Genomic DNA, 24,677 nt, shown 5'->3' on the forward strand with positions numbered 1-24,677 from the left:
TTTATGTCATCAAGTATTCCTTTTGCTTGGTTGTCTTTCTATTATTGATCACATTTCTGGTAGTTTAATTATATTACGTTCACCTAAAATGTAACTTCATTCAGTTGATCATTTGAAATGAGTTGACCTGACACTTGACCTGGGCCACTAGCTCTTACACAGGTTAGATTTGATTGCCTTTTAACTTTTCATTTATTCAGCCCCCTTTATTTGACACAAAACACATAATTAACGTGGTAATACAAGCAGGTCAGCTTTTAAATCATTGCAACAATACAAAAAAATACTTGGGCAAATTGGGTATCAAAACACTGTTAGCACTTAATTAGGTTCTCACAGAAATGCTGGTAAACGTTGCTGTTATGGTAGATTTACATATTTTACATTTGAATTCAACTGGGCACATTGTATTTATGATCATTACACTTAAACCAAACTAAAGATAGAATAGATGAATTTCTCTTGATTAAAAAACCCAGCTGATTTAATTGGTATTTAGTTATAAAATTGCTGCCTAAGTAGGTGTTTGTGACATTTACATTTCGCTGCATACTGTTAGTTATGGTATACCAAGAATGTTGTTTGGAAAGAAACTGTAAAAAAAAATCATGTCTTATTAAAAGTTGATAATTTCATAATGTTGATTCATATGTCAAGTTCATATCGACCATTTTCAACCATAAAACAAGCAATTTATTTTTAGTTAGCAATTTTATCACAATTTTCTACATTTTCAACAAATATGGGTCAATTTTTAGGGTACTTTCTAGTATATAAAAAAAATTGGATCATGACTGAACCTGCATTATAAGTAGGGACATGAGTTATCAAGGGAGTGGTATAATATGGGATCAAGCATAGATAGCATTTTTTTTCTAGAAAAGGCCAAATGAATTTTGTATCTTATTTGATCAACATGAAGAAAATTGCAATCACGTTTGGCAAATGAAATGTTATAGCTTCGTTTTAATGTAAAAATGGTGGTTAGTGACTGGAAATTTATATCAATATTATTAAATTTGCAACTTTTAATAAGTTGTTTATTTCATTACATTTTCATTTCCAAAAAGTCTCAGTGTGCTATAAACATCAATGTTCAGTGAAAATTTTGATAATTGAAAAAGTTGGTTATGCTTACTGATGGCAACACTTTAAGAAATAAATGCCAGTTAAATAAGTTTTGTGAAGTGAAAGTTCTGTTATAGTTTAATCTTTTAGTTCACTTTCCATGTAATCATCATAGATGCCCCCTTGTTTTAAAATGTGAAGTGTCAGTCTGTTTGTGCAAATGTTTCTGTAAGAACCTAAGTAAGTGCAGACTGTATTTTAGTCACTGACTTTTAGAAGTGTTTCTTGTATTGTTGCAATCAATTAAAAGTAAATCTGATTTGTATGATCATGTAATTACATCTGATCAAATAAAGGAAGTGGAATGAAAAAAAAGAAGCTTAATGGCATGCAAATCCGACCTTTGTTTCACAGATATGATTCATTATGGAGAAGTGAGTTCCAAAGTTTGTTTTGAACTTAAAATTCATGAATTGTCACTCCGACATTTGTTCAAGGATGAGCTGAAAATTGTATTGCTATTAAAACAAAAAAAAATTAAAGTTTTAATGTTGAGGGTTGTTGTTTCATAAAATAAATTTCCCTGTTTTGGAAAAAAGTAATCTTTTTTTGTCACAAAGGTACTTGAATATATCCACATTCAGATGCATAGAGCAGTGACATTATACAATATGTGATGGTGTTGAATTCTCTGGGACTAATGGTTTTAACAATCTATCAGAGGATGGTTATCATTAAAATAAGGGTAATTTATACCAAAAAATGAACAGGTTCATTGTTTTTATTGATAATTATTCCCAATGTGATTATAGAATGAGTATTCAACCTTGAAACTGCCTGTGTACCCCCCCGCCCCCACTCACACCCCCCCCCGCAATTCTTACTGTTCATCTCCAGCTAGGATGGTGTCCCCATAATTTTTCAGAGGTCTATTGGCAACATGCATCCTTGCTATGTTTTTGGATCCAATGGTGTGCAAGTTAGTGTTGGATCAAAGTTGTCACATCAGATATTTACTCAGCTATCATACTGAGCTTTTGAGCCAAAACCTTGCATTTATCAACCAACATAATTAGGGATTAGGAGCAATAATGGATTAATTATCAAGTCAAGCTAATTGAACAACAAATGAAAAAGCTCATAACAGTTTAAAATGCCCTAAAATATTCATCATGAAAAAAATAAAAAATGAACTGAAATGTTCCAAAAATTGCAGTAAATTTAAAAGTTATCTAAAAGAAAATATTTGGATGTCCCAGCTTTTACATTATATATACATTACATATACATTATATACAGTATATTATCCAAGACAGATACGGTGTTATGATATTGGTGATAAGCCTCATAGCACACCAGTGCTTACAATTATGGATAGGTAAAACCATTCAGATTGTACTGGTAAATTGATAGATAGGTACGACCATTATGATTGTACTAGTAAAATGATAGATAGGTATGACCATTATGATTGTACTGGTAAAATGATAGATAGGTATGACCATTATGATTGTACTGGTAAAATGATAGATGGGTACAAACATTCAGATTGTACTGGTAAAATGATAGATAGGTACAACCATTCTGATTGTACTGGTAAAATGATAGATAGGTACAAACATTCTGATTGTACTGGTAAAATGATAAGTACGACCATTCTGATTGTACTGGTAAAATGATAGATAGGTACGACCATTATGATTGTACTGGTAAATTGATAGATAGGTACGACCATTCTGATTGTACTGGTAAAATGATAGATAGGTACAACCATTCTGATTGTTCTGGTAAAATAATAGATAGGTACAACCATTCTGATTGTACTGGGGCCCCGAGTGGCCGAGTGGTCTAAAGCGCTCACCGTTCCGGATCACTGCCATCTCACCTCTGTCTGTGTGGGTTCAAGTCTCGGATTCGGCTAATGTGGGTATGTGAGAAAGCTTGCCAGTAGCTTCTCGTGGGTTGGTGGTTCTTCCCTGGGTTTTCCAGGGTTCTTCCTCCACCAGTTATACTGGCCACCATGTATAGTCTATCTTGTGCTGAAAAATGTCGTTAAACCCTAGAACAACAAATAATCTGATTGTACTGGTAAAATGATAGGTACAAACATTCAGATTGTACTGGTAAAATGATAGATAGGTACAAACATTCAGATTGTGCTGGTAAAATAATAGATAGGTACAAATATTCAGATTGTACTGGTAAAATGATAGATAGGTACAACCATTCTGATGGTACTGGTAAAGTGATAGATAGGTACTGTGTTTTTTTTTATTTTTAACATAGCTTTAAAAGTTTTTCAGTCATATCGCTACAATATTTGCAGTGTGACAGTTCATAGTTATGTCTAGCACTGGGGCATCATGCCACAGACATGTGGCATCATGTCCCACCCAGTCACATTATCCTTACACCAGGCCAACCATTCCTAACACTAACCTCTTAATGCTGAGTGCCAAGCGAGGCAGCTGCTAGTACTATTTTCTATAAGTCTTTGGTATGACTCGGCTGGGGTAATAATATTATGATAGTATGGGTAAAGTGTACAATAGGTACAACCATTCTAATGGCATTGATAACATCATCAGCACTCTTTAAATGCGTTTAGTTCCATTTCAGGGACATTGTCACATATACTGTTAGAAAACGTTACGAAATGTACAGTGAATTTATCTTCAGGTGTATTGCCCAAGCACACCTATTCTACCCATCATGCATTCTGTTTAAAGTAGGTCACAAAAACTCTGTCTCTTAAAGATGTCAAAATATGATCAGTCTATTTGATAGAAGTATTAGTTTCACGTTATCCGAAACCTTGGGTAATAGTATGGGGTGATGTACACTCCTTAATAATTTCCTTATGGTCAATATAAAATAACTTTGCCATGGCTTAGTGACTATGCTAGTTGTTAACATCATTTAAGATCATACACAATGCAACTTTATGATAAGGATTTCATGGAATTCTTTTGGGGGTTTTAAGAAATAATGGAACAGGATATTTTGCTACATGATTTTTTTTCTTTTTTAGACTATGTTATATCAATAAGTAATATGGGCTGTGTGGCATATTAAATACCAAATACATATATTTTCAGACATGCAGGGTAACATCAAGGTTTTGAAGTATGCCCTTGCACACGAGTTGGTATATAGGGACCCAGCTGTACAGTTAGACCGCATCAGCAAACCTGTAGAGCCATACAGGAAGGTAATTGAACATTTCAGTTCAGTATTTATCTGTGCTTTGATAATTTTACTCTTTTCATATGTGTATTGTCTGTTGATACTAATACTGAATCAATATACAGGTTATCTGTTCAGTAATTTGATCAAATTCATCCATACATTTATTGATAACAAAGTCTTGATATTTGGTATTGCTAGGGACCACTGCATGAGACGTGGCAAAGGAGATAGTGTAATCTCAGATACAACAAGAATTGCAGAGACTGTCATTGGTTTTGACACACTTAAGTACTTACTTTGACTCTCCCAGAAATCAGCTCTATCCATATTGGTACCCTTCATTTAATTCAAACACAAATTCTTTTACTAAAGTATGGGAATAAAATGTCGGTTTGTTATCATATACTCTTCTAAACATACTTACGAGAAGGCAATATGTTTTGATGCACCGCCCATGAATCTACTTCTACCCACTACACTGTGGCACATGGGATCAGTGACAATACTAAATGGCATCACATGGGATCACTTCCAATAGGAATTTGTATCACATAGGATCAGTGGTGATAGTAAATTGCATAACAACATCAGTATCACAAAATAACAAGAAGACAATATGATATTCCTTAAAATGTTCTTAGTCTTGTATCATAAATTAGATTTTCAGAAGGTTTTCTTTTCAATGATATAAAGAAATACAATTTGGGAGAATCAGTGTGATTTTACACTTTTTGGAGTTGCAAGTCCAAAAAACTATACTTTAGAAACTGCTGTTTAATATGGGTACAATGTGGAAATGCTCATCATATATTTTGTGAATGTACGGTAACTACAAATCCTACTGTGACAGTCATTCATTAGATGCAAATGATCAGAAGAAATAAAGCCGTCAAAGGATACAGATCTTAATGTCTGTTACCATCTAAGCACTATCTACAAAAAAAGAAAAGTAAATAGGTGAAGATAAATAAAAGAAAGCAAAATATGAAGAGTCAGTTCATTATGGGACAGATTGTAGAATACAATGCTGTTTATATAGAATTGCAAATATTCCATCAATAAAAAAATTAAAAGATTCAGTAGCATATACCTGTGGGAAAAGGCCAAACAAACCTTTATACACAGGTGACCTTTGAATGCAGCTTCACCATTCAAATTTGGTACTTGAAAAAATACCAGGTACTGATTATTATTTTTATTTTGATTGTTATTATTATTAGTAGTAGTAGTAGTAGTAGTAGTAGTAAATGTATTACTGTTGTTATTGTTTCAGGTAACTGGCACACTTTCCCTTTCCAAGAATTAACCATACAATCTATAGTTCATACATTTTGGTAGAAGTGGGTTTCATTCACAGATTTCTTAATGTTTTCCCTCTGTCCTTTCTTTGCATAGAGAAGTTTTGCTTATATGTATGGTAAGGAGGTAGTTATTCCAGCTGTTTGCATGTATATTGCAGCTTGATTTGGCTGTCTCCACAGTAACAGACCAATGCTAATATAGAACATGTCAATCCAATGAATGACAAGTCACCATTGGGATACCTTTTAAGTTGAAACACTGTACAATTTTAATTATGTATTTACTATCAGTTGTGCACATATTTTATTCTCAGTTTTTTCAGAATCTGAAATAGAATTTCCTGACAATTTTGAACTAGCCAAATATTTTTTATGAAATAGTGACTGTAGTGTGGTCCATTGTCTATTACGGGATTATAAATAGTGACCTGGGACCCTGAGTGGCCGAGTGGTCTAAAGCGCTTTCCGTTTATGGATCACTGCCATCTCACCTCTTTCTACGTGGGTTTGAGTCTCAGATTTGGCCAATGTGGGTATGTGAGAAAGCTTGCCAGTAGCTTCTCAAGGGTTGTTGGTTCTTTCTGAGGATTTCTCGGGTTCTTCCTCCACTATTAATACTGGCTGCCATGTATAGTCTATCGTGTGCTGAAAAATGGTATTAAACCCTACAACAACAATAAATAGTGACCAAATGATTAAATCTACATTTTCATCTCAGACTTGGATGGATATTTGATGACAGTCTGGCATGTACATTTGTCACTTTGTTTTACTGACACCACAATGCATTTTGCATTAGAGTTATGCAGACTTTCCTTGCTTTTGTAATACTTTGTCTGTTAGGGGCATTTTTCTCTTATACACTCCAACTATCTAACAGAAATGAACAGTGTTCAGCTGATAGTCTGCATTATAAAAGAGTATGTGTACATAAAATGAGCTTACAACCATCCTGTCTCCCAAACTAATGAACACTGATGGAAATTGTTAAATATGTTAAATTTGAGAAAGTAGAGCAAATTCAGGGTAAAATTAGCTGCCTGTTTATTGTTTCTGATGAATACATTTAGTACTGTCATCAGTGTACACATCCCCCTCACCTCCTCATCCCTAAAACAGAGGCAGGGCTATAATGTTAAGAATGAGTATTTGAGTACTACATGGCTTGTCTTTACCTATACAGTGCCTTTCTTGAGAAAACAAATGCTTCCTTATGTCATCTGTATGCTTGAGTGATCATTAAAAACAGTAAGAAATCACTGTTGGTTAGAAAACACCTGGCCATTGACTATTGAAAGGAAGCTACCTTTTAATACATTACTTTTATACAGAAAATTTCATGGGGGAGGGGGCAAATGGAAATCACCACCATGACCAGGTTATCGCTATACCATTAGGGCAGTATTTACTGTGCTGTGGTTTGAAATGTTTCCAGGAAAACAGAAAATTTTAGAATATTAAATTAATCATGAGAAATATGGCAAAAGAAAATTGTATTGTAGTTATGTATAAGTAGTAATAATAAAGACTTACCACTGAATAATGATGACAGCACAATGTAAATTAAATATGGCAGTAACTTTTCTAAAAGTGCTACTGGACACTTTGAGCCATATCGTATATCACATACTCATTAGTCCCATACAAACTAGGGATTACTTTCTGAAACAAAAAAATTAGTAAAATGGTCTTTTTCATGGTGCACATCTTTATCTTTGTTTCACTTCTTTTTTCAATGATAGCCTGAGTCACAATTTTTTATATTTACATAGATTGTGATTGACAGGTTTAAATAGATGTAGTCATGATGTTATTGAAAGATTATTATCTTGAGACTGCATTAAAAAAATACAGGATAATGTAAGGTTTGCTTGACTCCTCTATGGAGAGATTTTTAACAGATATTAATGTACTGTAAATTTGCATATTCTTGGGTGTCCAGTGTGATTGTGCAAAATATTACATTTCCCTTTGTACTCAATTTAAATTCATTGCTTGGGAATGAATTGCTTTTATCTCTAAGGCTGTCCTATTTTATGTATAGTTAAAAAAATTGTTTGTAGCAACTACAACATATTAAATTTGGTACTCTTAAAATAACAGTAAATTGATGTTACTGTGAGAACGCATATCTAGTAATAAATTTACTTTCAGACGGAAGTAGACTTTGGCCCACCTCGGAAAACCAGGCAAGTGAAAATTGCAGAAGCACTAGAGGCAACTAGGGCAAGGTTAACTACTGAGGAGGCAAGTCTAGCGGATGTGTTGGCAGAACAGAAAACAAAGTACAAGGGGAGATTCAATGATGCAGAAAACCTGCTGCATGAGGTGAACAGCTTATTTTGTGTCATAGGAAATATAAGGCAAAACTTCTGTATTGTAGATTTATATTCTGTGAGAGCAGCAAAATTGGCAAGGTCTGGCATCAAAATAATAAAATAACAATTTATGAAAAGTATTTCATATATCCATGCACACACACAATTATTTAATGACAACACATACCATATATGGTATATGTTTCTTTTGTAATCAAACCCTTTACTCATTTTTCATGAAAAATCATCATTTATGATTAAATGATATTGTCACAAACAAGAAATATCATTAAATTATACAAGGAGCAATTCTGGACTATCTCAGTATTAACCATATACAGTAATACCTCGAACATTCACGAGGTTAGGTTCCAGAACCAGTCGCAGATCAGGAGGAATCGCAAATGTTTGGTACGAGTCACTAAAAATGCTAATAAATGCTTATTTCTAGGGTTTAAACCCTAAATATGACCCAAATCATGCTCCCAAAGCACTTTAATTTCATTTAAAAGTTAGCTTAATACATTACCCTTAAAAAGAGAAATAAATGGTTGACGTAAAAATAGAGTACAGTATCGCCTAATGGGTATTTGCCACACTAGCGCATTTACAGTACGGTACATGTATACTAATATTACCCCTATACTAATTCATTGGCTGCCATTTTCTTTTGCACTCACAGTAAGGTAAAACCAAGTAACGAATGGGACTGTAAACTTAATGACTGACGTTTTCTTTGTCATTGTCGGGAAGGTAAACTAGGTAAACTTCATATGTCACAGAAGTCATATAACGAAGGTATAATTCAATAAAATAAAGAAAACATGTACGTAGAGGGTACCAATGAAAATTTCGCGAATCCAGAAACGCGAATGCACGAGGTATTACTGTACTGTAAGAGAAAGAAAGAGGGAAGAAGAGTAGAAGTGTGAGATACATGGGATATATATATATATATATATATATATATATATATATATATATATATAGATCAATACATATAGTTTCCAGCATCAGCAACAAGATGACATAAACTAGTTGAAACATACTAAAGTTAAAAGGTTTAATTCCTGTGGAAACAGCCATGTAAAATTACACAAAAATAACTGTTTTTCTTCTTTATTTGATTGTCTCGTCTATATTTTGTATTTGCCTGTGAAAAAGACTCATTAAAGAGTCAAAAGCCGTCAGGCTAGTTAGATACTAGTATCACACTGTTTGTTGTCAGTTTATTGCATATATATATATATATATATATATATATATATATATATATATATATATATATACACACATATACACACACACACACAGAAGAGTCCCATTAGTCCAGACTCCAGTAATCTGGACACCTTGCTTTCCAGACATATTTCATGGGGAATGGAATCACTTAACATTAATTTGCTCCATTAGTCCAGAAATTGATGTTTTGGATCTGGAAATCAAAATTGGGTACCAAAGTGTAAAATTACTTTATAACTTGCCTTGATAATCCAGAAATAATTTGTTAAAAAATAAAAAGTATTTAAGAATCATATATGAAAATACAGTGTCAGATAACTCAGATTTGCCTATGCAGATTTGGTGGTGTGTCAATTTATCAATCTCTGATTGGTCAAATTCTAGTGACATGTTAAAATTATAAATTGATCACGTAGTCATGCATGTGGAAAAACTTCAAATCATGACCATTTTGTAACCAGCAGTTGCACAAACAATGTCCATTTTTGCTGCTCACTGAGGGGAGTGTTAATAAATAAACATACTGGGATCAAATCATCACTTTTTTGACATATGATTAATAAATTGTGTGTGTCATTAAGTCCCTTTGTTGTTTACAATTTCTAAGTAACAATAACAATTTATTGAGGGCTCTACAAATAAAATGTATTCATTTAAGCTTTGGACAGTATAGGACTTATTTCAGAATCAAAGGCGATAGACTCATTAGCAGATATAGCAATCATAAAATGCAACTTATAATAAGTAGAGATACCCGCCAGCATAAAAAAGATTCCAGTAATTGTTTAAACTTCAACTTATGTATATGTTATATTAACTGAAAGAAACACGAGTCAGTAGATATATTCATTAATTTATTTAAACCATTATTGAATATACACGTACACCAAGCAAATATATATACATGTATATGATATGATGACTTTGTAAAATAAAATGTGCATGATTCATTTATCCGGAACACTCGTTAAGCCAGACATATTCACTGGGAACACGGGTGTCCAGATTAACGAGATTCCACATTGTATATAAAAAGAGAGAGAGAGAGAAGTAAGGAATTCTGGCAGAACAGGCCTGAAGTATAGCTATATTGAGTCTTTCAGTTGTCTTTATTAATAATACAATGGTTCACTGAATTATACCCAAGATAAATGACACAAATGTTATATGTCTCAGAACAAAAAGAAAAATTAATAAGTAAAAATGAACAATGTATTCAACATATTATTGACAGTGTCAGTATACATTTTTGTTTTATTTATACTTATTCATGGGACAATGTATTTAAAACATTCTTAATTAAACCTATTTATCCATTAGTGGTGATCAGATATGTTGAATTTGCAAAGGTTTTAGTCATTAGCATTGTTTATTTTTTTTCAAATTTAGTTAATTTAGATGCAGTTTTTGTTACCTGTTAAAGCAACTTTGTCAAGGTGCTTTATGGAAGTTGTTGATACTTGCTGTACAGTTGATGTAGAAATGTTTTTCCTTTTTTTTAATATCTTGATTTTATTTTGTTTTACAGATTCAAAGACGATACAACACAGTACGAGTCAATTCCATGAAGGAGGCCAAAGAGGCCAAAAGGCTGATTCAAGGAGCCATCCAAGACATATCTAAAACAAAAAGCTCTGTTAGGCAGGGAAAAAGGGTTCAGATTGATGTTTAAAATTGGTGATATGCATAGGGCGATGATATTTAAAACCAAGGAAGGCAGTTTTAAAAAAAAAACGTCAGGGTACTTTAATTTCATAGAGTTCATATTAAAAAGATAAGAAAATTCTAAATTGCATCTATCGGTGAGTACCCCACAATAAAAGTGCCTTCCCTGGGTCCCCCATATGTTTTACTGGAACAGCCCTAAATAAAATCCTTTTGACAGTTTATGGTCTTTAAGCTCAAATTTCCAAGCCATAGAATTACACGTTTATTCATGAAACCACTGATCATGTAAACTCATTTTAGGGGTACTTACTCTTATACCATTCCCATGAAACTATGATTTTCACTCGAGTCTGTGTTATTTAGATGCTTTCAGTCATCTAACATTCTAGACTGTGATACAAATTAATATTTTCAACCAATATGAATATCTATTGACAGTATTTGCAATTTCTGTACATAAGTTTGTAAATAAAATTACATTTTGTTGATGAAATTATTTTCTTTTAATTTTCTTCCATGGCTCTGCTTAATTTGGTCAACTGTTTAAGCACATTTTCTATTCATTCATTGTGATAAAAATATTACAGCAATTTTCTTTAAGATAAATCTGCACTCAGAAAGACCATGTTTCTTCATAATGTCTTCATCACCGAACATGTTACAGTCACAACAACCTTATCCCCCAAAAATTCTGTTTGTTGGGATTGTTTGTTCAAAATTGAATGTCCCCTAAACTTGTAGGCTTTCTGTCACATTTGGTCAGATTCATTTGGGTGGTTTTTGAGAAGTCATTTAATTTTTTTGTCTTGCTTAGTAAGTGATAGCTATATTAGATCTGCATCATTTATACACACATGAAAGCCTTCTCATTAGAATGCTCTCTTCCAAAATTTTAATGGCTGTAAAAAGGGCAGAAATTGAAATATTGTCTCATAAGAGGAAGAAAATAAAGAAATTGAATTATATTAGTGATGACCATCTCATGATGCAAGAACAGAAAATGTCATTACTGTAAAGTGGTATCTCAGAAATTGACAATTATGCAGAAAATATTTTAAAATTTGAGCTAATGTGACCTAGTTTACATGTTGTACAGAACTTGACAGAACACACTGCAGACAAAAGTTGCCAAGAAATGGTCCTAAAAGCAGTTTTATTGTTGAAAGAAAAAGAAAAAGTTATTATGGAAGAGTTCTGATCAGATATATTTAGACATCAAGTTTGAGGACTTTTCAGGGATTAACCAAGCTCTCTACAGTGATTATAAACAAACCTGTCTAATTCATATTCATAAATGAGCAGGATATCTGCCAAAACAGCCTCTATTTGATACAGATATATCCATAGTGACCTACATAGCCCCTATTTGATACATAGATATATCCATAGTGACCTACGTAGCCCCTATTTGATACATAGCTATATCCAGTGACCTACATAGCCTGTACAACAAAAAAATAATATCAGACACATTCAGGTGACATACCCAGCTGATGGAAAGGAACTTTCAAATTATGGACAGGAATACTGTGACCTTGTTAAAATGCATGTTAGTGATACCTCAACACTATTCAGTAATATTAAATATAGTATTGTAGGAAATTATTCAAAATTAGATTTTGATATATCAGTGTCACGGGAAGTTAAGTTGTTGTTGTTATGAGCCAAATGATATATTTCAGCACATTATAACTAGACGAGAAAGAAACCAGGAAAACCACATAAGAATCGGTGATCCACAGGAAGCTACTGGCAGTGTTTTCTTGCATAAATGCCAAGCCTGAGGCTCAAACCAATATGGAGAGATAAGATGTCAGTGATCGGTAAAGACTAGTTTCATTAGAACGCTTGGCCACCTGGGGCCCAAGTAAGTTAAGTTGTGAGTGCGATGATTGCATCTCTTCTTGTAATATGCATGCATTCTGGGCATGTTTTTCAGTATATGTTGATACTTACTTAACTTAAAATAGCTGTCATGGTGCTTTTATATTCTAATTCCCTATTTTCCAAGGTAAGTTCTGCATTTTATATCTTTCAGTGAAATACCCCTGCTGATAATTTTATTGATGGCCAATATAAAGACTTTATTGGATTTCCAAAAGGAACTATTTTTAAGATCGAATATATCTCAAGTTAATAATCTGTGCCTAACTCATTTAGGAAGAAGAGTGCTAACAAACTTGTGCTGACAAGAGGACAGATGATGGATGACAGACCAATGCATTAGTTTTATTGTCTTTAACCAGTATAATTAAAAATGGAACTGATATTCTACTTCACAAATTTCCTGTAATCCAAGCTCAGACCATTACTTCTGTCCATTCTTTTTAACTGTCTAGTGTTGAAACTATCTCTGATATTCTTGAGACCTACGTCATAACAAATGTTTTTTTTATAAAAATTACATGTCAGTGTTCACATGTTCACGAGATACATAAGTGCAAGACAAAAATCTTTATCATGGCCTTCATCTGGGAACCCAATATCTAGGATAGCAGATCAAAGAACTTGTCTTGTACAAGATATTCAGACATGCTAAGTTTGGCTAAATATATGAGTAATATTTTTGGGAATAAAAATTATTTTAGTGGCATCATTCATGTTATTTATGATTCATCCACAAATCGAGTTTCATAAAAATACATTTATACTTTCTTGTGTTATCAAGCTCACAAGCAAGTACAGATAAAAAACGTTGAGTCAAGACCTTTGACTTTAAACTCGATGTCATAGTGCTGACAATCAACCAGTTAATTCGAAACCAACTAAACTACAGAGTCTGTGAAGTACAAAAAATGACCTCTGACTTGACTGCAAGGTCAATTAGGTCTGAATTTCCAAATGTCTTCACAAAAGTGCGGATATGTTGGCAGTCAGATCTGCATTATCTTTTTTGAGAAGCATGTAAAATACTGTGTGTAGTGCTTTAGTGAAAAGCCCAATTAGGAATAGTAATGATAACACACCTGTGCTAATTGATGGATGACAGTCAGACAATAGACAACAGGCCATCAGCTCCTGTGATCACTCACAAGAAGTCTGAGTGTTAAATACTGAAGGACTGGTCATAGAGAGAAAAAACAAAAGCTGGAAATTAACTTGAAGAATACAAAAGCAGCACTGTACAAATTCTTTATTGTTTACGATAGGTTTCAAATTTATGTAACTGACAATCCATTTAAAATATATAAAAAATTATAAAAAAAAGAAAACGATGCAAATTTGGCTTATTAATTTTGCTGCCTTTAGGGAGAAGGAGTTGAATCTTTCCATCAAGAGTTGCAACATAAATTCACTCTTATCTCAGTTAGGCAATTATCTCTATTAACAGAAGAAAATCTGTGCAAAACACACACACACACAGATACACACATACATGCAAAAACCCAGAACAAACAAAGCATAAACTACTTTAAATTACTTACAAAAAGTAACCTGAAAACTGGAGCGAAAATCCAAGTCTTTTCTACTATTCTGTATTCCTTGCATTTGCTTAATGTCACAAGCTGCTAAAACTTTTATATAAAAATTCACCATATCCCAATGTGTTTATGTGTTTGGAAAGAAACAATGTATACAGCCAAAAGTGTTTAGCTTCAATTTTTAATACAGAATTTTCATGAAATTTTCTGCATGGACTACAATGTGCAAATTGTTTTGTTACAACATTTGTTTTAACTGAATTACCATAGCTAACTTCATCCTTAATGAGTGTGTGTGCATGTGTTTTGGATTTTTAACATAGCTTTAAAAAATTTCAGTCATATTGCTAAGATATCTGCAGCGTGAGAGTGTATAGTGATGTCTAGCACTGGGGCATCATGACGCAGACATGTAGCATCATGTCCCACTCAGTCACATTATCCTGATATTAGACCAATCAGTCCTAAGACTAACCTCTTAATGCTTAGCACTTAGCGAGGCAGCTGTTTATACCATTTTTATACATCTCTGGTATGACTTGGCCAGGGTTTGAACGCATGACCTCCCGAATTTGAGGTGGATGTTCTAACCACTAGGCCACCAGAGCGGTTCATCCTTAATGAAGATGTGATGACACACAAACTAATCTTTGTTATATAGATGTCTTATTAAATATATCAAAATGTGAGAATGAAGCTCCAGTTTCCATAAGTAATTAACACACGCTGATTCCTCACTAAATCAGCTTACATTTACTACATTTGGCAGTGCAAGTGGGTAAGATTTCAAAATTATTTCATAAACCATTGAAAATATTTATTAACACACTATCAATATGGCCCATTTTCACATGAAAATCCTACATCTGTTTTCAAATTTGTATTACTGGTAAATAAGTAATTGCAAAGCAATCATATACTGCTTACAAGATTCAGTGATGCATGTAATATCCAATATAAGACCAATATGGCCTGATAAATCAAAATCCAAGCTGTGATTTATGCAAACAGGGATAAAAACGTAGTCCCCATTAAAATGTCTTTATCACAATATTTCACTGTGTTGACCCATGATGGGGCATTGGAGGTAAAGAATAGCTTTTCGTCAACATAAGATGTCTTGGTTTTTGTTCTGTGAGAAGTTTCTCAAGTTCTTCTAGTCTGCTCTGTACATGGGCTTTCCTGTGGTAGGCCATCAATAAGTCCTTCTGTGCAGCATAACAGGATCCTTCATGGGGCTGTCCTACAATTATGATTATTAATTGTTAACAGAGATATTGTAACTGAGTTGACTTTATTGACAATATTTATAGCCCAATAATACATGGATATCTATTTCTGAGATATCAATACAAATTCCTACTACTTTAAACACATTTGTTCCAAAATAAAACTATATGTAATAAAGAAATACATATTTAATTAAATAATAAAGTTTAGTAAAAGCTTTTTCCAACCTTACAATGACTTTCAACAGGAAATGTTTTGCACTGGGAGAAACTGGTACATGAGCTAATGCCTGTTATTATATGGGATTGATAGGTAACATTTATCACCTTTCAAGAACTGATGGCTTCTATTAAATACTTGTTCAACTTATGTAACAGATTCCTTTCTTGACATGAAGTTCTTGTTATTTGGTTCTCTTTCTTTTTCTTTCATTTTGTTCTCTAAAATATTCTCAATATTTTATTTTTCGGTGCCAAAATGTAAATATGTTTTGTTCTATGTGCCACACTTTATGTGTGTATCTCTCTAATTTATGTTCTTATTGTCACATAAAGAAGGCTCTGCTTTGGATCAAAACATAGGGAGATTTTGATTATTCTCCTGATCTATTTGTCAACTTTTATTATTATATATACATATAATATAAAAATAGTTCTTTATAGATTTCAAAACCTGAAGTGAATTGCCCAGAGAGGCTAAAATTTAACATCTAATTCTCATCACAAGGCTAAAAAAATGATCTTCACATAAAGAGGATATATCTGTAGCTTCTTGGGTATACATTTTCGTTGATTTTATTCCTGCCCCAAACCACAATAAATATTCGCCACATGTGATGCAGAAGTGCACAACCATTTTCTAACTGAAACAATTCTGGTGAGTAAAAAAGCTATTTGATAAGTCAATTACTGTAATCTGGTAATAAAAAATTAGATTTCATATGTTTGTTTTCATTTTATATTGTTTCAATGCTCATGTATACAGAATAATGTGGCTGTCATTTCCACTTACTGCCTTAACTCAATATGTTATGAGATCAGTAGAGAGAATTAGAAAAAACAAAACAATTCAAGCATTAATATTACTAAAAACAAAAGAAATAAAATGATACAAGTATAAGAAAATAAAATTTAATACTTATTCAAAAATCAATCTTTAATTTAAGTGCAAGTGTTGTCAAAAAATTAAAATCCTCATGAAAGTGCATCTCATTTTATCCATGCAGTTTTAATCCAAAATGAACAAAAACTTAGAAGAATGTAAAATACAAGTACTATTGTTTGAGTACAACTACCAGTGATCCTCTGTGCCTATAAAGCATTTGATATTTTGAAAGACATTTTTATCCATGAATCCAATTCTTACAGAAAAAAATATGTACAGCCATTTATCAGAACCCTCATAAGAGAAAAGGCATAAATTAAACAATTACAAAATGGCTATAAGTATAAGAAAATGGTGATTAGATCTTTTTTCTTGGAGAGCAGGAATTTTCATGATTTTCCCAAAGATTCCAGGAAAATGAAGGAGTCATCTCCTTTATGATATCTATGCACAACTAACTTATTACATGTATTTTTTAAAATTAATGATCCGATTTCTCCAAGCATCATAACCACTCTATGTTCTGACTGATATGTCTTCTATGTTTCCTACCTGTTGACACCTGTGTTAAATAATTAATCTGCTTCATCAATCCCTGCTCCAGACTTTCCAAGGTTTTGATGAAATTGGTTGTTTGAGTTTCTACAGCCTTCATCTGTGGTTTCTCTTTAGCAAGTTCTTCTAATGCTTTTCCTGAAATTTGCAAGAAAATCATTACCCTCTTTAATTTTTTAGCATTCTTTATCCACTCAAATTTAAAAAAAAATTTTCTCCATAATCCCAATACTTGTTCCCTACTGCAATGCATGCAAATATTCATTTGCTTTTTATATAAAACAATTTTTGTATATAACACTTTGGGGCATAACTTGTGTCAGATCATTTGATGTGATTTGTTATCTCTGTGCAACTTTACATTTTTCCTTGCTGCAGTTTGGAATAAAGAAAAAGACAACAACTGAAAGTAAAGAATAATCAATGAAATTACCATAAGCATTATTCAAATGATAAACACATATTTATGCCTTGATTATTCAACATATGTACATAATTTTTGATAGAAATAAGTACTCAACTTTAGGAACCCAGTCTTAAATGAACTATACAGTTGTCCATGATTTTCAAATGGGAGAAAACAGCAATGACACTATCATTGTCATTATCACTTACATTGTCACTATCATTATTATGACCACTATAAAAACTTGCACAGATGTTAAGGTATAAAAAAGGCCCAATTAAAAAGGCAATAAGCTTGCACAGTGTTCCCAAAACAGCTTTAAGCTAATGTGATGGTGAAGTGGACACTGACACTATTGAATTGGGACCATTTCCACTGAGCAGTTGTTGTTGTTGTTGTTGTTGTAGGGTTTACCATCATTTTTCAGCACACGATAGGCTATACATGATGGCCAGTAGTAATGGTGGAGGAAGAACCCGGGAAACCCCCAGAAAGAACCACTGACCCACGAGAAGCTACTGGCAAGCTTTCTCACATACCCACATTCGCCGAATATGAGACTTGAACCCACGCAGACAGAGGTGAGATGGCAGTGAGCCATAATGGAGAGTGCTTTAGACCACTCGGGGTCCCCTCCACTAACCAAAGATTGCTTTCTATCTTACAATAACAATGCAGTAGGTTCTCATGCTGTGAGTTCATGCAGATAAGCTGCCGGTTTCCTCCTCAAAAAAGAGAGTGTGTTGATCAACAAATCAAAAAAACCCATTAAGAAATGCAAAGTCTTAATGGCTACAGTTCGTGAAAAGCCTGTAACAGAGGATAGCATTGTGCTGGAAGTAATAAGACATTTTGAAAAGCAATCATCATAGAAGCAAAGAAAAATGGAAAACAAAAAACACATAAGGCACACAAACTAACGAGGCTGAGAACGGAAGTAATCATTATTTGAACTAATATGGCGGATGATCTAAACGAAAATATTGGATAAGAAAGGTAAACGAGATTTTACAATTTTTTCTACAATGATGTGCGATACATTCGGTATTAAATAAGAGGACTACTCAATTTATTTCATTAGATGCAAGTAATATGTTCAAATTGTTAATATTAGGCTAAAAGAGCGCCGGGTGTGAATCACACCTGGTTTGCACCATTGACTCATATATGCTCATGTTAGTACCCCCGAGATAGGAGTAGGGGTACTAATATTAGGCATGCGGAGAACTCACCCTGGGAAAACTTGCCCCAATGTATCTGGAGAAGTCGCCCCAGAGTGGTTGGAGAAGTCACCCCAAAACTTGTCACCCAGATAACCTTTTTATAACAGAATAAAATCATCTTTTACGTGATTCATATTTAGATTTTTATATAGACCTGATCATAAAAGAGATATTAACTGGTAATCATAAAAAGCAATATAACAGTAATATTTCTAAGAACGAAATTAAGTCTTTATATAATCTAATGAATTAAGACAGTATAGTGATTAAAAAGGATGATATGTCAAACACTAGTATTATTATGAATCAAGATGATTATGTTAAAGAAGGTGAACATCAATTAAATGATGAAAAATACTACAAACATATTATCGAAGACCCATCAATAGAAATTAAATAACAAAAATTCAACATGCATTAATGAGATCGCTAAAAATAATAATTCCATATGTCAAGAATTTGACACTTTTCCTCTTAACATATGTACACATCAATTCTACATATTACCCAAAACTCACAAAAATCCTGACCATAATTTACCTTTAAATTTTCCAGGTTGTAATTCATATACTGAAAACCTATCCAAATTTATTGATAGTGTTTTACAACCTTTAATGAAATCACTTCCTCCATACATTAAAGATACAACTACTTTCATTAAAAAGTTGAACTTCGATGTATTTCTTCGTTCTGTTGTTTTCATCCAAATATTTTTCTTGGTCGAAGTTTCGTTGTTATTTTTAGTTGGTCTCTCTGGGAAATCAACACTTTTATACTGTTATCATACACAAATAGTAATTAATCTCTGTATGTCTGTCTGTTTCTTTGCTATAAAAATAAATAAAAAACACATTTCCATCCTCCCAATCTAGCAATCAATCATTCAATGTCATGATTTGGTATTATGTATAAATATATCAAAACGTTTTTTGGTAAAGTAAAATAAAACAAAATATGCTTACAAAGTTAAACATTTAAAATTCTACCACCTGAAGATCTCAATCTAGAATATACACACAAAAAATATTAAAAGTTTGATAATTTTTGTTTACAATGTTTAAGTTTCAAACTGTGAAAGAAAAAAAGTCAGTTTCCCAAATCTTGCACTGATACAGGTCTTATAAATTATTAACTGTGCTGTTTTGCACTTTTACAGAGAATGAAGACTTCCACCGTATGTCTACATGGTTGATTTAAAAGGGCAAAGGAGAAAAATAGCCCTTGAGCATCAAGAGCAAGATGTCATCACCTTCAAGTTTTTTGATCCAGCTCCATCAGCTTAAAAGTAAATTTCCAGTCACTTCTGATCAAATTAAAGAACTTTTTGAAAAGATTTGCTCAGCCTCATGTCAAGATGATTTTAGGCATACAAATTTGCAGAAGGAGATACATCATGCGCTGACAGCTGCTGCAGAAGCAAATTTAGATCAATTTCTGAATCAGATGTTTTGTTGTTTCTTAAAATTTTCCTGCAGTATTTGTTTTATTGAGATTTTGATATTATGCAAAGCTGACTGGGGATTTTCCAAACAGACATGACATTTTGATATTGAATTTGTTATATAACATGAATTTTTATATTTCAATAAAATTTTGTTATTGGTTGTGCAGATTTTACTTTTTTGTGTGGTTGTATGTTGACGTCATGTAAGTTCTGCCCAGGGGGTAGGGAGATGTTTGTTTTAAATTCTTTTAAATCCACGGAATATAGAATCATTAGATAGATTACAGCAATCTGAACACAATACACCTTAAATTTAAAAAATTGATAAATAAATGGCCAAGATATTGAATTTTTAATATTTGCGGCTGTATTTGCCGCTGACCAGTTTAGTGAAGATCGTTAATTTGGGGGTCTGCTACATTGTTATTTCCGATAATTGAGTTCCCAAAAACATTGAGCAATGTCTCTGTATAGAATGTAAGAGATCTGGAAAGTTCCAGGCTTAAACTGCAGTTAGTTTCGATAATATCAACTACTTAATTTGGCCATTTATGCAATTTGACAAATTTGAAGAAAATCTCTGCATTTTATGAAGAATATTTTTACCCATAACTTTTGAACCAGACAAGGTAGACATGTAATCTTTGTTTTGTTCTTTTAGTTTTATAAAGATCTATCGATTGGATATAAAATTCACACAGAATTTCTAAGTTGAAATTTTGGCTGCCAGTACATAGTTGAAGTCTATTCAACAGCTATTTGATAATTTCAATCCCGGTATCATTAGATTTAATATAACTATATACCAACATTCCGTATGCAGATGGTCTTGAAGCGTGTACATATTTTCTTGATAACAATCCTAATAATAGCACACTTTCTAGTGAAGATATTTGTAAAATAATAAAACTTATCTCGGAAAATAATTATTTTAAATTTAATAATACAAATAATGGGTACGTCAATGGGTATTAATATGGCTCCTTCATACTCTTCCCTTTCAAGGGTAAATAAGAAAAGGATTTTCTTAAAAACGAAAAGTTTAATCCATCTCTTTGGTTCAGATTTTTAGATGACATATTTATGATCTGGAAGCATTCAAATGAAGAACTGAAAAAATGTACTGATCGCCTAAATTATTTTCACCTGACGATTAAATTTACTTATACTGCATCTAGTATGCATGTTTCATTTTTAGATGTAAATGTATTAAAAAAATACTGATAACACTATCTCTACAAATATTCATATCAAGGAAACTAATATCCACCAATATGTGGAATATTTTTCATGTCATCCCATGTCATGTAAAAACTGTATATTAACTTATAGCCAGTCCCAAAAGATACAGATGCATTATTAAAAATGAATGTCAATTACAAAATTCGTTTAATAAATTACAAACATATTTACAAAACAGAAATTATCCTACACATGGAAATGTTGAAAAATTGCAAATTTTATAGATTAAATAAATTATTAAGCTGAAGAAAAACAACAATAAATAAAGCGTTAATAATCACGTTGCGACCTCTAAGAATTACTATATATGATCTTTGGGGCGACTTCTCCAGGCGAAATGGACCGATTTCTCCGATCACCATGGGGCGACTTCTCCAAAACACCTGGGATGAGTTCTCCCAGGGCGAGTTCCCCATGGGGCGAGTTCTCCGCTATTCCTAATATTAGTACTATAGAAGTACTCAAAAACGCCTGATAGCATTTATTATAAGAACTTCACCGCGAGTTCAACTTGAAAGTACTTTAAATTAACATATGATTTCTCTGTATATGGACACAGTGGCTATCCATTCAAAACTGATAAACGAAATGCAGAAACTATATTTTAGAAAAATAATTGTGATCAGAGTCCGTACATTTCTGTTTTCATCTCTAAATGTTAGTGTTACAGACGCATACCAACTGATATAAGAATTTTGTTAATCCATTAAGTAAAATACAACAAAAAACCTGCACACTGTATCGTGTTAATTATCTCTTTTTCTATGTTTTCTAATTGTTGCAGGCGTTCTACTGGTCCCGAAGTCGCCATCTTGATGATCTTTGTCTTTGCGTATAAGGGGTCGACTCAAAGAAATTTTTATAACTAATGTAAAAAAGAAAATGTTTGTGCCTTACTTAATTCTTTTTATCTAATATATATTGTAGTGTTAAATAGTACAATGGACATTAAAAATATTAGCTTAGCTATTGGATTATAGGCGAAAATGTAATTAATTTCTATTATATGTTGAGATAACATCAGCTGAAACGGAAATGACGTGTGACAATAGGCAAGTGACAGGCACGCGCAGTTAGATCAAGAAAACCATCGTGACAGCTTTGAATTCTGCTCCTCGGAAGCATCAGTGAAGTTTAATTCAATTAAAAATGTTGCGGATAGTCTCTCGATTTCATTCTGTACTGAAGTCAGCGGCGGTTGGAAGATCGTTATATCCGTCATGGTAACTATAATATTAACGTTCAGTCAATTTATCCGCCCATTTAGGATTGAGCTTTAACATGTCGAACGTTATTGTTTGTGACCTCTTACTGTCCCTAATGATTACTGCTGTACGTGTAAGTATAGGCTGAATTTAACCCTTTATTAACTTTATTTTCATTTATTCAAACAGTAATTATATGTTGTGTTTAATTTCTGTTTTAGAAAGATTCATTATATATTTAGAAGATTTGCTCAGGAATATGTGGTTGTGTTTAGAAATATTCATTCGTTCATGTATATGCACCTTTACTCAAAACAGGCAAAGGTCACTCACCCCAGCTTTAGTAACTCTTCATCTGCTTTGAAATTCTATCTCTGCCCAACATTTTTGAACTTGTAATTCAATCTGCCCAGTTTAAATGTGTGTGCAAGTCAGAATTTTAAGAAATAGACAAAAGTTTAAGAAGAAGATGATACTAAGAGGTTATCTCTTAATTTTCATATGTATTACTGCACGCTACTTATTCTCAATTACTTTAATTATATTTTGCAGACATACAATAGCTTTCAGATTCTGCACATTTGTTTTAACAGAGCAATTTTCATTTAATTAGTAAATAGACAAATTACTGTGACATTTGTTAATTTTTTGTTGTTGTCAAGTTTTATAGTTTTGCAGAATAACCTGTATATTGGGACTTAAAGTTTAGGATTGCGCATTGTCTCCCATTGTTTCCACAGAGGAATATTGTTCATTGTGTCTTTTCATTCATGATTTGTTCAACCATGAAATTCACAGCCAAGGGGCTGATCTAAAACTTGAGCCAGATGTCCTGGACTGTACAATTTAAAAGCCTGACAAGTAAAATTTTCCAGGACAAGTGTTTGTTTTTTTTTAAATTATCTTTTTATTATCATACCTTTATCTGGCCATTCATTAAATGCATTGATCCATCCAGTGATATGGTAGTACATGTAATGATAACTTTCACATGTGTTGGAGTAGAATGTTATCACAGTCAAAACACTTCAAAAGTTATCAGGTATGATTAATTTGCAGTGTTTTTAATGACCTTGTTATATTGTGTTTACTAAATATATATTCTTTTAAGTGGATCACCTTATATTTCAATCCATTGGGTCAATACAACGAAATTAATAAATGGCACATTATTAACATAAACATCACTTTCTTTTATGAACTAATTATATAATAGTAAATGAGTAATGAGTCTTTATTTTAGTTGATTAAGCAGAGGATTGACTTCAACATGCATCTCAATAATTGCACTAAAGAAACAGTCTGTGCTTGCACTTAAAAGATACATTGTATGATATTATCACTTTTGCAGAAGTAGTTGTCATATGAGGTCATCATTTCGGACCACTCCAGTGGTCTAGTGGTTAGAGCATCCTACTCGGATGCAGGAGGTCATGGGTTTTAACCCCAGCTGAGTCATACCAAAGACTTATAAAATGGTACTTACAGCTGCTTCGCTAGGTGCTTAGCATTAAAATGTTAGTGTTAGGACTGGTTGACCTGGTGTCAGGATAATATGTCTGGGTGGGACTTCATGCTACATGTCTGTGCTAGACATGACTAGAAACTGCAGAACTGTAGACATCATAGCAATATGACAAATTATTGAAAAGCTATGTTAAAAATCCAAATCACACACACACACACACACACACACACAGAGGACATCTTTACTAATTTATGCATGGCCCTGAGTGGTTTAAAGCACTCACCGTTACAGATCACTGCTGTCTCACCTCTGTTTGAGTGGATTCAAGTCTCTGGCTCTGTGAATGTGGATATGTGAGAATGCTTGCCAGTAGCTTTTCAAGGGTTGTTGTTTTTTCCGGCTTCTTCCTCCACCATTGATACTGGACGCCATGTATGGCCTTGCTTGTGCTGAAAAATGGCGTTAAACCCTACAACAACAACAACAACTAATATTTGCAAATGAGATCTCATAAGAAAGATCCAGAGAAGGAAAATTCATGTGAAAGTGGACAGATAAAACATATGGGTGCCAGTGTGTCTGAGGAAACTAT

General features: G+C 32.9%; 3 protein-coding genes across 5 annotated transcripts in view; 2 read left to right on the plus strand and 1 right to left on the minus strand.

Moving 5' to 3' along the window:
• LOC149799379 (X-ray radiation resistance-associated protein 1-like) overlaps positions 1–11,279 on the plus strand; it is a 43,621-nt gene extending 32,342 nt beyond the window's left edge. For both annotated transcript variants that reach the window (XM_089958712.1, XM_089958713.1), the window contains exons 13-15: positions 4,167–4,279; positions 7,713–7,886; positions 10,647–11,279. In XM_089958712.1, coding sequence (XP_089814838.1) covers positions 4,167–4,279; positions 7,713–7,886; positions 10,647–10,790 — 431 coding nt within the window. In that variant the 3' untranslated portion in view covers positions 10,791–11,279. The remainder of the gene's footprint in view (positions 1–4,166; positions 4,280–7,712; positions 7,887–10,646) is intronic.
• A 2,625-nt stretch (positions 11,280–13,904) lies between these two features.
• LOC149799380 (mediator of RNA polymerase II transcription subunit 11-like) lies at positions 13,905–22,399 on the minus strand. 2 transcript variants are annotated; one of them, XM_089958715.1, is made up of 3 exons: positions 22,142–22,399; positions 17,095–17,235; positions 13,905–15,451 (listed from the first exon to the last, which is right to left on the minus strand). In XM_089958715.1, exons 1-3 carry the CDS (start codon positions 22,221–22,223, stop codon positions 15,264–15,266), a joined length of 411 nt encoding a protein of 136 aa, XP_089814841.1. In that variant the 5' UTR covers positions 22,224–22,399; the 3' UTR covers positions 13,905–15,263. The 2 variants fall into 2 exon arrangements, with proteins under 2 accessions (XP_089814841.1, XP_089814840.1); XM_089958714.1 differs by lacking the exon at positions 22,142–22,399 and adding an exon at positions 18,736–20,827.
• Positions 22,400–22,497: 98 nt separating this feature from the next.
• The window catches only part of LOC149799381 (very long-chain specific acyl-CoA dehydrogenase, mitochondrial-like), a 41,430-nt gene continuing 39,250 nt past the window's right edge, over positions 22,498–24,677 (plus strand). The window contains exon 1 of the mRNA XM_089958723.1: positions 22,498–22,635. Coding sequence (XP_089814849.1) covers positions 22,562–22,635 — 74 coding nt within the window. The 5' untranslated portion in view covers positions 22,498–22,561. The remainder of the gene's footprint in view (positions 22,636–24,677) is intronic.

The sequence above is a fragment of the Sinohyriopsis cumingii genome, chromosome 5 (genome assembly GCF_028554795.1).
Source record: "Sinohyriopsis cumingii isolate HCF-2022 chromosome 5, ASM2855479v2, whole genome shotgun sequence".
Classification (NCBI taxonomy): Eukaryota; Metazoa; Mollusca; class Bivalvia; order Unionida; family Unionidae; genus Sinohyriopsis; species Sinohyriopsis cumingii.